We start from the raw sequence: 12,077 nt of genomic DNA, 5'->3' as shown, positions 1-12,077 counted from the left end.
ATAACTTAGTGAAAATGTTAAGGTACAAAAAATAAACCAAGGATTTAAATAACAGATATTATGGTAGCTGTTGCAGCTCCTGCCCAGTAGGAGTTTCCTGTGCACGCAGAAGACGTAAGATCCAATAATTTATCAATTTAATGACTGGATTTGTTAAGATTAAAATAAAGATGCCCACACTTTAAAGTGAGGTTGTACTTGATGCCTGCGTCCATGCCTGCTGGAAATCTGAGAACTCCAGTTCCGAAAAAAAGGTCACATCACAGATAATGAAAATAGCAGGAACATGCATGCTTCTGTCAGCAGGTACTAGTGCAGCCTCGCTCCCTGTTGCTGTGTGTCCTAGAGGCTCGGGGGAGTGTTATGTCCCAGTGTCTAATAACGTGTGAACTCTGACTGAAGCTTTTCTTGGATTTGGGCATTCATACCAGATTCCCATATTTGATTTCTGGTGTCCAGTGACAGTCAAATTCACCCTATAACTTTTCTTTTCACTGAGAACATTACTAAATCTTCCTAATTTTCCTTGAACTAGTCAAGCTTAATATTGCTGAATTCTCTACCTCTGTTAGATATGGTTGAAGGTAGCTGAGACATTCAAAAGCTGTTAGACATACACACAAAACTGGATGCAAAAAACATGACTGCATTTAGCTTGTTTGGTTAAGAAATATCACCCCCAAAATTATTAATTAAAAATTAATTGGTTTCAATTTATAGGAATTGGGAATTGTGAGGCTTTGGAATTTTTTGATCCCTTTTAAAATACTTGATAAAGAAACCACCATTTGTCTAATATTAAAGCTATGCATTATTCTCTCTCTTGCACTCAGAAGGTTAAGGGCTTGTTTTTTGGCATGCAAAAGGGCTTGTATATAAACAAGAGAATAACAGAAATGAAAACATTCATAAATACATATCAGTGCTATTGAAGGATGACCTTTTCTCTTTTTTTTTTTTTTTTTTAAAATAACAGCCAGTCTCAAGAAACATAGTCTGCTTGGCTGAATGTTTTTTCTCAGGATAGCATTTCCTCTCTGGGAGGAAGGCCGCTTCAGTCACATCTCTATTTAACTGTCTGCCCCTCATCCTCCCCACGCAGCCTGCTGATCTGTGTTTCCAAATATACCCTTAATTATGTACATGAAAAAGTAGAAATATAAGAATAGCACACAGTTGCAGGTTCAGGTTTCTAGTCTGCTGTCATAACAACATACAGTGCTGTTCTGCAAAGCAGCAGAACAGATTAAAGATCACAGAAAATTGTTTCTGGCTTACTGTTTCTGGTTTTGCAGGCACTCGTGGAATTCCCAGGATAGAGATTTCTTTGTTACTGCATGGCCTTGGCATATACTTGAAGATGCTAACAATGTGCAGAGCTACTACATGAGTTAAATTGACAAAATAGCCTCCAATACATAGTTTGACTTAATAATACTCTAATCTGTAGGGCAGTAGGTATCACATTTCAAATTGTTCCGATACAACTGCCTAATCTTTGCATTGTAATTCTGAAAATGGTTGGTATCACAGGTTTCTCAACTTGTTTTGGCATTTCAGTCATTAGTAGGTTATTTTTTAAGCATGCTCAGGCCTACGCAGTACTTAGTATCATTTTTAATTGCTATTCAAATGCTGGATATCATACAGATGAATTGGTGAAACAGGAAGGAGATTACACCAGGTCCTGTACAGGGGTGTCACTGTAGAGGGGTAAAGTCAAGAGTGCATTAAAAGTATGGTACAAATCAAGCTCAGTAGACATGAGGTCTAGTTCCACCATCTCTGTAGTTTTTGTTTCCCATAACTATATATAGTTGCCTCAATATGTACAATGATTGACAAATATAGAATAATACAAAGGACATTTATATAATACCATAAGAACAGGCTGTCTCTACTTGCTTCTGAATCCCTTTTAGCAAGAGAGAAGAGAGATGCATTGTTTTAATGCTGTTTCATAAGCCCAGGTAACTCTGGTTCCTTTGGCAGTCTGCTCTGGCAGACATTAAAAGCAGCGTGAGTAGCTAGGTCTGTACCACTGAAATGAATTCAGAAGTCAGTGCGCACTTGCAGGTCTCATGTACTTTTACTCAGCACTGCAAGTTTCTTAATGCAGCTTTACACACATTTTTTTCTTTGGACTGGGTGGAATTCGGGAAGAAGACAAATATTGTTGCTTGTGTAATTTTCAGTTAATATCAGTTGAATTTAATTCTCAAATGGGATGTTTTTCCATCAGCTTGTGTAACTAAACACAAGTTATGTGATCTCATGTGCTCTGTTAGAGGAGCTAGAAAGTTTAGAGTTTAGTGAGATCTGGAACATGGAAATCCAAACGTATTTAAAATTAAAAAAAAAATTTACAATATTCCGTATCTTTTAAAGGCATCTCTTGCCTGCCTCTCTGAAGAGTAAAGAAACCTGAGCTGCTTTTTGATTCCTTTATTTTCAGGCATCTTTAACTTTTGGAGACTTACCTGTCTTTGAGACCTGCTAGTATGCTCATAATGCACAAAAATACTGCTGCTGCTAAGGCATAGCGTTAAGACTGTCAATATACACATTCACATGCTTGACATGTTTCCTGCCATATTTAAGATATTTGATAACATTTCCATATTAATTTACAGGATCAAATTCTGCATTGTATAAAGGTAAAATTCTGACTTCAGCATTGCCTATGACGGAGCTCAAAATCTTTATTGTGTTGTGTACAGCCACTTTAATGGTGAAAGCTCTTTCTTGAGTACATGTCCAGGGGTTACTGCTTATGCAAGAAAACTGTACTGTGGCTGCATGTTCCCTAATGAGATTAGGCAATCAATTCATATAATCTCTCATTCTGTTGATTGCTTTACTGCCAGTAAAAGGACATTTATATAACTTACCTGCACTGAAAACCACATCCCTTCTGTTTCAGAGATGAGACTGATGACAGACTGTGAATTTCCGCATGTGGTTTTGGAGCAGCAGCTAGGTCTTGTCTTAATTAATACCACACAGCAACTTTATTCCAGACTGTGTAGTAATTTTTTATGAACAATAATGAATCTCATATCTTCACACAAGGCATCCAGCATTTCCTCACAATGCAGCTTTTCTTTGAGGAAGTATTGCTAAACCTCATCAAAGCTGGGAAGCACTCTAGAGAACTTACTACCACTACTAGAGTGATGCCAGTTGTCAGAGAGTGCATGGAGGGGAAAACCACTTGGCCAAGAAACTTAAAGGCGACTACCAAGAAGATATCAAATCAAGACTAGAGAAGGCTGAGGGGAAAAAAAATAGTTCCTAGGAAGGAGAAGGACAGAGGACAGTAGAGAAATAGTGGAAGAAAGGCCATGTTTTCTTTGTTTTAGCACACAAATTAATCATCACCATCATCAACATCATCAAATTAGGCAGGTGAGTAGAAACCTGAATGTTCTCATCCAGATCTGATGTGCAGCGATGAGAGGGGGAGATAAATTGTGCAATGCCTCCTTCACCCGACTTTAGTGCGGGATAACGCAGATCTTACACATTCCTGCTCCAGAACCTCTTCTCTCATTAGGAATTGGACTGGCGTGCCTACTGCTGGTTACCAAATACTAGACATAGAAAAGAGTAGCTGGTACCATGCTAATTAATCAGCAGAAAAGGTACCATTTTCTTTGTGCTTCATGGTGTTGTCAACAGCAGAAGCAAAACATTGCATGTTAACTCCTGCATTCCTTGTCTGAAAGCAGGCATTTCATGGGACAGTCCTTCTAGCGAAGAACATTTGCTGACATCATTTGCAATGAAAACAAACACAGAGAAAATTAACTTGGGCAATAGAAACGTTCAAAAAAAAAGATGCCATACCTCAGGGATGAGAAACTTCGGTTCTGCAGGCCAGATCCAGCTGTCAGTCTGTGTCTTATTGCCCTTCTTCCCAAGGGTCCCAAAGTCCTCATAGAAATATATCTAATGTATGACCAAAACACAGGAAGAAGACTAGTGATCTGATCACACAACAGGGATGACTGGCCTGTCCCACCACAGGCAGGAGCGTGTCTAACAACTGATGACTGGATACATGACAAACAGCCAAAATATTTTTGTTTCCCATTTGTTTCACATTTCTATCAGCAGACTGAGAAATGAGTCCCTGACAGATTGCAGGAGAAGGCTGAATAGGACATTGAATGGATTTCCATGGGTTTTTTTAAGTGACAAAACTGTATCCATTAAATCAGTTAGTGGTGTTTTTATTCTTAAAAAAGTTTGTGGGGACGTATTGATTTTTAGGCTTTAGGTCGGGCAGTCAACTGAAAGCAATTTTGTTTGTCTTAGCAGCCTTTTGCAGATCACTTAGGAGGTGGTGTTCATGGTTCTCCATATGAAAATCTCCCTTGTGTACAGATAAAAACCATTGCATTATGCATTGTAGTTGTAGGTGTAATTATGAAATCCACAAAATGCACTTGAGAACAATAGGTCTAATGAGCCTTGGTCTTTCTCCTAAATAATCAAGGAAACATCAGGGACACTTGTTTTCTCCATGTTCTTGAACAAAATCCTACTTGAATTGCCTGTCTGTTCATCGAGACACTATTTGAGATTTGGCTGAAGTATCTTGGAGGCTTCATAAATAGAGGGAAAAAGAACCTACATATCTCTTTTTCTGAGCAGAAGCCTCTTAAGTAGATCCTAGAGATAAATGTTATGGCCAAATCTGTGAATTTAAAACAGATTAGTGGCTGCTTAGGTTGAAGGCTGGCTGGGGTCGATTTTGCTATCAGATAATTTTAATTAAGGTGTATTGAATTTCTCCAGAAGGCTACTTTACTTATTTATTTCCTATTTAGTGTAGTATGCGGAGAACTTTTATTTCTTATTTTGGCCTAGAATTTTTATAGCGCTCTGGGCCTCTTGAACTAGCTCTTCAGCATTAGAAAGTTTAAGATTAGTGCGAGTAGGAAGTTTTAAAAATTACAACTACAAAAAAATGCTAAGTCCACATATTCACAAAAGAATAAGATGTTCTAGATTAGTAACAAATAAAGAATATGTGAAGTTCAGACTCAGTAAGAACCAAACCAATATACAGAAGCAGTAGACAGCACGTTTCATGATTTGACATTTTCATTTTTAACAAATGCAGAAACTAAGGATGGAAACAAATAGTACAAGTTGCCCAAGGCTATGCAGCACATCAGTGATGAAGCTGGGAATATATTCCAGATATCTATCTACCCAACAATGCTACTTCTGTCTGCAACTGGTGCTTGCGCTTCTCAGGCTGCACATCTACCATGGTGCCCAAGTGCAGACCTCCAGCCCAGCCATGCAATGACATGGGCATCTGGCCTGTAAGAGATGTTTCCCATATCTGAGATCTGTTGAGAAGCGCAGCAGGTCACCAGACTGCTATTTCTTTGAGCTCACTGGTCGCTGGTCCTACCTTAAGCATACCAGGTCGTGGCTTTTAGAGTAGCTATTGTAGCACATTTACCTAGTTGAAATACAGTGCTTCCTGCCTCACTTCTAAATGAGACCTAAGGAAGTGAACTATAGAAACTGTAGTACCTTGTAGCAAATGCAGAAAAACACAGCCATGGATGTGGAGAATACAAGGTGAGAGCCTCACATCCAGTGCCTCAAAATTGCCATTTTGCATTTTCACCATAACTGTTTTTAAATAGCTGAAGTGAGAGACTTCATCACACCTTCTGAGCTTCAACATTGAGTCAGACAGAGATAGGGAGAGCTTGGAGGAATAAGTACAGATATTGTCAAAGTCCAGAAGTAAAGTCCAGTGGACTACAAGAGATATGAAATATGACATCCACGAAAGGATTGGGAGCCCAGCATCCCTGAAGATCCAGTTATCAAATAAGTTATCACTAGTTTGATTTACAGTACTTCTTAATTAGTTGGAATACCACAGTGGCCTCCTGTCTGGCAGAAAGGAACACCTTCTCCATCCAATTAGTGCCAAGTGGCATCTACCTTGCTCTCAAACTTTTGTGTACAAAAAGACATGGAAGACATTGCTATCCCTTCTAATCATGCCATGTTTGCTTCCTGCAGGTGAACGGCCTTTTGAATGCAACTGGCAAGGATGTAACAAGAAGTTTGCTCGCTCCGATGAGCTGGCCCGCCATTACCGCACTCACACTGGAGAAAAGAAGTTCAGCTGTCCTCTCTGCGAGAAACGCTTCATGCGCAGCGACCATCTGACAAAGCACGCCCGTCGCCATGCCAATTTCCACCCAAGCATGCTCAAAAGGAGAAGTGGAAGCAGCTCAAGAACAGGGTCTGTCAGTGACTACAGCCGCTCAGATGCCTCAAGTCCGACGATTAGCCCTGCCAGTTCCCCGTAGACCTATCGGCACTGGATGTCAGCACTTTGCCTCTAAAACCTAACGTGGAGTTTTGTTTGTGTTGCACACATTTAAAAAATTCTGTTGCTTCCCCTCCTCAGTTCCCCCACTCCCTTTTTTTTTTTTTTTTTTAAATCATTAAATAGTTGCCTCCCACTGCAATTTCCAGTCAAATTTTCTTTACTCAGCCACACAAGTGGCTGTTTTAACCTCGTGGACAGACTTACACGTTTGACTTAGTGACTCCTGCTGTCTCAATATTTCATATGTTTTGCAACCATTTACAGATCCTGTTGATTATTCTTTATAAGAAAATGAGAAAATCTAAAAAAAGAAAAAAAAACCCACTTAATTCACCTCAGGTGTCAAAGTAGTTTTGTAAGACCAGATTGCACAACATGAGCATACATACACTTACAAATCAACTGTGTTGGATTGTGTCCCCCTTCTCCTTTCTCAGGGATGGATATTTATGTAACACAATAATTACAATGAAGACACACTCTAACCGCAGCCTTACTCTGTAAATATATTTGCACTCAGAAGCTTTTTGTTAGGTTCTTTCACACACTGGGGAAAAAATAAAAAACAAACAATACAAAAACCAAACCAGTACTGGAATGTAGTACCAGACTCTTCCACTGTTTGTTTTCCTGATTATGTACCTACACTGGGGAGCGTCCAGTGAGCTTTCTTCAAGCTTCCCTCTGCTTTTGGTAGCAAGCTGTCTTTTCACTTCATGCTGAAGATGCTCCAAAACCAACTTCCTATTGCAAAAATCTCTATGAGGTTGATAAACTTTTTTTTTTTCTTCATTTGTTTCATGCTAGATAAAATTCTGAGAAAAAAATTCGAAACAAGATGCCTTAAGCAAATAACCTAAATCGCAAGGAAACATATTTACACTGGGTAACATTTTATTGCAAGGTGGCATGGAATCTCGGAGGCATTCTGTCATCACTCCAAGTTGTTAAGCTCTGCACTGCCTGTTCAGTATGGGACCAACAGAATATTCAAATCAAACAACACCGACTTGAACAATTGTCTTTATTCTTTTTGCCTTTTTTTTTTTTTTTTTAAATGAACTATGGAAATAGCATAGCTGAACCAATGCCCATCAAAACTTTTATCAAGGTACTAACCTACTATACAGCTATGTCTTAGCAAGACAAATTGCCTAAGACATAGTTTCTGTATCCTGTTACATCACAATCGTGGTCACCAATAAAAGGAAGCAAAAATCACAAAGTATCTTCTGACTAGAAAAATAAACTATGCATTTTTAAGTTTTAAAATAAAATTACATTTTAGTTCAGCACTACCAGAAGTTTCTCAAAAATACACATACCAACATAAAGTAAGGTGCTCTCATTTCTGAAAAACTGCTTAATAACAAAAAGGGATTCTTGGCTAGTTTTCAATAACTTTCAAATATTTGACAGTAGATAGAGAGCACTAGGAGGTAGATGTTTTATATGGTAGGAAATACAGCAGAAGACCAGGAGCATTGTGTCGTACTGGAGACCTCATTAGCAGCAAATACACTTTCCTTGGTTTGGCTGGGTCTGATGGTGCGTATTATAAATTCAGGTCCTTTTGATTCTGGAATTTTTGGGGTTTTCTTGTTTTTACTATCGGGTATAAATGCAGTTAAGTGTAGCATGGTGAAAAGAAACTCTCTACGCCAAACCTGCCGTTTGCTATCAAGTGAATGCCTCCACATTCCAAATGAACCTGTATCTTACCTGCTGCTTTGCATTGATCCAATTTTGCAAGTTTTTATTGTACTGTATATTAACTGTGAGAGGCTAATATAGATTTCCAAGTAGTTTCATAGGTACTTCCATAATATTTACATTATTCCTAATACTACACATTCTATTAGTTGTAAGGATAAATACTTAAAGACAGTTCAAAGTGCAGATATTTCAGTATTTTTTTCATGTTAATTTGCTTCAGATTTCACCTCTATAAAATCACAATTTTCACCTTTTGAATTAGAAGCCATGTGAGGCACAATTCTACTGTTTCATTTCACAGAAAATGAAAGAACATCGTAAGGTTTTTTTGCAAGATGACAAATATTGTTGAGTTTGTGTGATGAGCTGCCTAACCACTGTGAGTTAGGGGAAAGCCAGATCTGTTTGCCTCCATAGATTTCCTCTTGTCTTTTTTTTTTTTTTTTAAATCTCACCTACTGAGATACACAATTTTAACAACTTGATACAATTCAGGTAACAGGAATTCACATTCCAATCATTTCTGTGACTGCTAAAGTGCCCTTGTGCTGTAGTTAGTAGAGAGGCATTTAAGATATCTAGCTAAAGGAATTCTACAGGTCAGCTGTGTCTTGTGCACATACTTCGAAACAAGTCATAAACACATTTCTCATTATCATTATACCTTAATAGAGGGATGGGCAGAGGTGTCAAAGGGAGAGCTAAGTATCAGCAAAAACCATAGGCTTCATGGTCTAAGTTCAGTTTGTTGTAAAATCATCTTTTCCAACAAGAGCATCGTTTACTCTTTAGCAAAGGATGAACCACTCCAGTCCATTTATTTAGAGCATAATTCAGCATGAATCAGTAGGTGCATTACAAACAAGTTGTTTTAATAGCCTGGAGAAAGAATATTTGCACCAGGTTTTATTAGTACTGAGATTATGGGAGATAAAATTATGGGACAACCTATTCTGAGTGACACAAGAACTATGTAATCTTTAACTCAAACAGTAAACTAAGTATTTTGTGTATATGCCTCATAGAGATTACTAATAATTCTCCAAGGTTAAGCAGAAAAAAACAAAATTGGTAAAAAGTTGAATTTCCAGTTCAGCCAGTTCATCTAATGAGGCTATGAGACCATACATAGGCAACATAGCTACACTTTCAGGAAATTCTCTGAAATTTGTCATTAAAACTTTTTTTTACATCTTTGCTGTAAATACCTGGGAGTGTGTTAGGCTGACAGTCAAATTACTGTGTTTTAAAACCCTAGCTAGATTTTCAGATATCTCCATTAAATGTTTAATACATGATAGCTTTAGGATAAAATGATGAATTCCAAACCACTAGTAGTTTCCAAAACTGAATGTGAATAAAACTTCTCTTAATATTTTCATATAGAAAGAGAGTGTTTGGGGTTTTCTAGCATCTGCTAGATGCTAGAAAAGAAGCAGAAGCACCAGTAAGGTCATAAGACTCCATTCTCATGATTGCTCTTCCTGAGTTTTGCAGAATGAGCAGTCTGAAGAGCTCAAATTATGTTTTGAAATCTGGGTGCTTATCCAAACTAACCTCAGATTTTTACCCTTTTGTTGTTTCACCCAGCAGTGCAACCTCAAAGTCTCCTGACATAGCAACAAGCATGGCACACTCGGGAAACGCTGCTCTGGCAAGGTGCAGATTTCTTCAAGCCTGCCATTTGGAGGAATGTGCATCTCTCCTGCCTCCTCCTTTCCCCATGCAATCTGTTGAGGTGAATCCCCACAAACTACAAAATTGCCCTTTTTTTTTTTTCTTTTAATTTCAGAATATAGTAACAGGTTTATTATTATTAAGAAAGCCCTGGAAGTTTGTTTGTTTTTCTCCAGCCATGACTCTAGCTTCCTCTCTAAGAGTTCTTAACTGCCTTGCTATAGGAAACGGGTGCAACTTAAAATCGTCACTGCACTACCACCAGTCAACTGAAACTAAAGACGCTCTTAGAAACTCGTTCGCCCCTTCCATTAACCTCATCCTGTGCAAAGGCCTAAAGTGCATTAATGGCCCCATGAATTCCGTTTTCATCCTGCTTCTTAGAAAGCAGCCCTGGTAAACTCCTGGCAGCTAGATTTTATTGTGAGAATCATTTGTATCTGCAAATTAGTTGTTCCTTGCTTTTGTAATATATGCATAGTACCTGTTTACATTACATAACTGCAAAGGTATATATTTGTAACAAGTCATCAGAAGCCTGTTTGATGGTAACACCTAATTCCTGTATTTATCCTACCCTTTTTACTGCATTAACCCTTCCAACCCATTAACTTTTAGCTATGAGAGCCTCTGTACACCTTTAAAACCTCATTACCTTCTATCCAGACATTCAGCGTTTTGTGTTTCATGCAGCCAGGCAGTAAAAGGCTGTGTGAGGAGCTTACCTGTTTCTAGCTATTCACATTCACAACCACTTTTCTCCAGTTCTTTGCCATGAGGTCTAGAACTTGTACTGTGTGAAGTGCATTGTTGTTTTGGGGAACATGGTTTGTGAAGAAAAAATAAGGAAGATTAACTCTGCCTACTTAAAGCTTGCCTTTTCATTGCCATTTGATTTACTAATTTCATCAGGTGATGCCTGCAAACTGATTTTCAGGTGCTCTTTTACTCCATCACACAATCTGTTTGTGCATTGGGTGCTAACATACAGTCTATGTCAGTGAATGGTATGATGAATGTCTCTATTTTTAACTCTTTTGGGGATAAAGCTATAGCCTTAGGCAGAAGAAAAAAAACGAATTATACTTTTTTACCCCATAAGCCAGAGTATAGAATGCGAAAGCCCATCCACTGGTATAGGTTTTATATATATATATATATATTTATTTATATATATGGATTTATACAAGCCTGTGCACATATATATAAATACATATATATGTGTATGTTGTATAGTACATGTGTGTATGCATAAATACACAGCAGTGTGTATATACTACACAGCAAATAATGAAGGGATGTCTACAGAGCAAAAATAGGTATCCATTTCATTTTAAGTAGTGATGGGTCTGAACCAAAATCCTAGATCCAAACGCCATTGCATTTGGAAAGTTTGAACCTGTTTTTTGAGATTTGTGGTTGAGTTTCATCTCTGGTTACAGCTGCAGTTACTGGTGTATATATGCGTTCTGGGGGACGTGTATGTGCGCACACGTGTGCTTTTTCACAAGCGCATGCCTGTGTGCGTGACAGAGAAGATGTGTGCCAGTAAGTGTGCATGTGTTTACATATATACTTCCAGCTTTACTGAACTATAATGTTACCAGTGCCATCTTCACTCATAGGAGTTTTATCAGCAGCATGTGAATGCTTCCATGGGTCACTTTTCAACTCTTTAAATCACTACATTGAAGTATTACAGTTGTACAGTTACATGTTCATCTATTCTTGCTCTGCTGTAACTTTTTATGTATTTTGTACTGCACAGATTATATATTGTGATAATGTCCTACGTAACAACAATAAAAAAGGAAAAAAATTAACAACTGCAAAATATTGTCTTGACTTGTATGCATGGTTAGTGACGTTTACATTTTCCAAAATAAAACTTGTAACTATGAAATACTGGCTTTCTCTTAATTTCCTTCTCTATGTATCAGTTAAAAAACATCAGCTATTAATATTTCTGGTGTTCATTTGAGGCTTGATATCTTGTTTGACATCTTTGTTTAAATTTCACCCAGTGCTATTGTTTAAAATGTTGGAGGTTTTGGGTTTTTTTTTTTCAATCATCGAGAGAAAGTTTCTGTGATGTTTATTTTGTACTCTCCTCTGCTTTAACTGGTATTTTATAGTCGCATAGTGAAATTCCTTTTTCAAAGCTGGTATATACTGTGGGTTTTTTACAAGATGGTTATAGGATGAATATATATGACTTGAAGGGCAGAGAGTCAACCACCCTTTCTTTCAAAGCCCAGTTCTTTGCAAATTTCTGATATCATCACCACAAGTGGCAATATCCTATCAA

At 37.9% G+C, this 12,077-nt stretch overlaps 1 protein-coding gene across 1 annotated transcript in view; it reads left to right on the top strand.

The window, feature by feature from the left end:
- Positions 1-11,620, top strand: part of KLF13 (KLF transcription factor 13) — a 36,863-nt gene extending 25,243 nt beyond the window's left edge. The window contains exon 2 of the mRNA XM_068410791.1: positions 6,061-11,620. Coding sequence (XP_068266892.1) covers positions 6,061-6,353 — 293 coding nt within the window. The 3' untranslated portion in view covers positions 6,354-11,620. The remainder of the gene's footprint in view (positions 1-6,060) is intronic.
- The last annotated feature ends 457 nt before the right edge of the window (positions 11,621-12,077 follow it).

This window comes from Nyctibius grandis, chromosome 11 (assembly GCF_013368605.1).
Source record: "Nyctibius grandis isolate bNycGra1 chromosome 11, bNycGra1.pri, whole genome shotgun sequence".
Lineage (NCBI taxonomy): Eukaryota > Metazoa > Chordata > Aves > Nyctibiiformes > Nyctibiidae > Nyctibius > Nyctibius grandis.
Note: the sequence above shows the minus strand (reverse complement) of the source record. Positions and strands in the feature narration are given on the sequence as shown.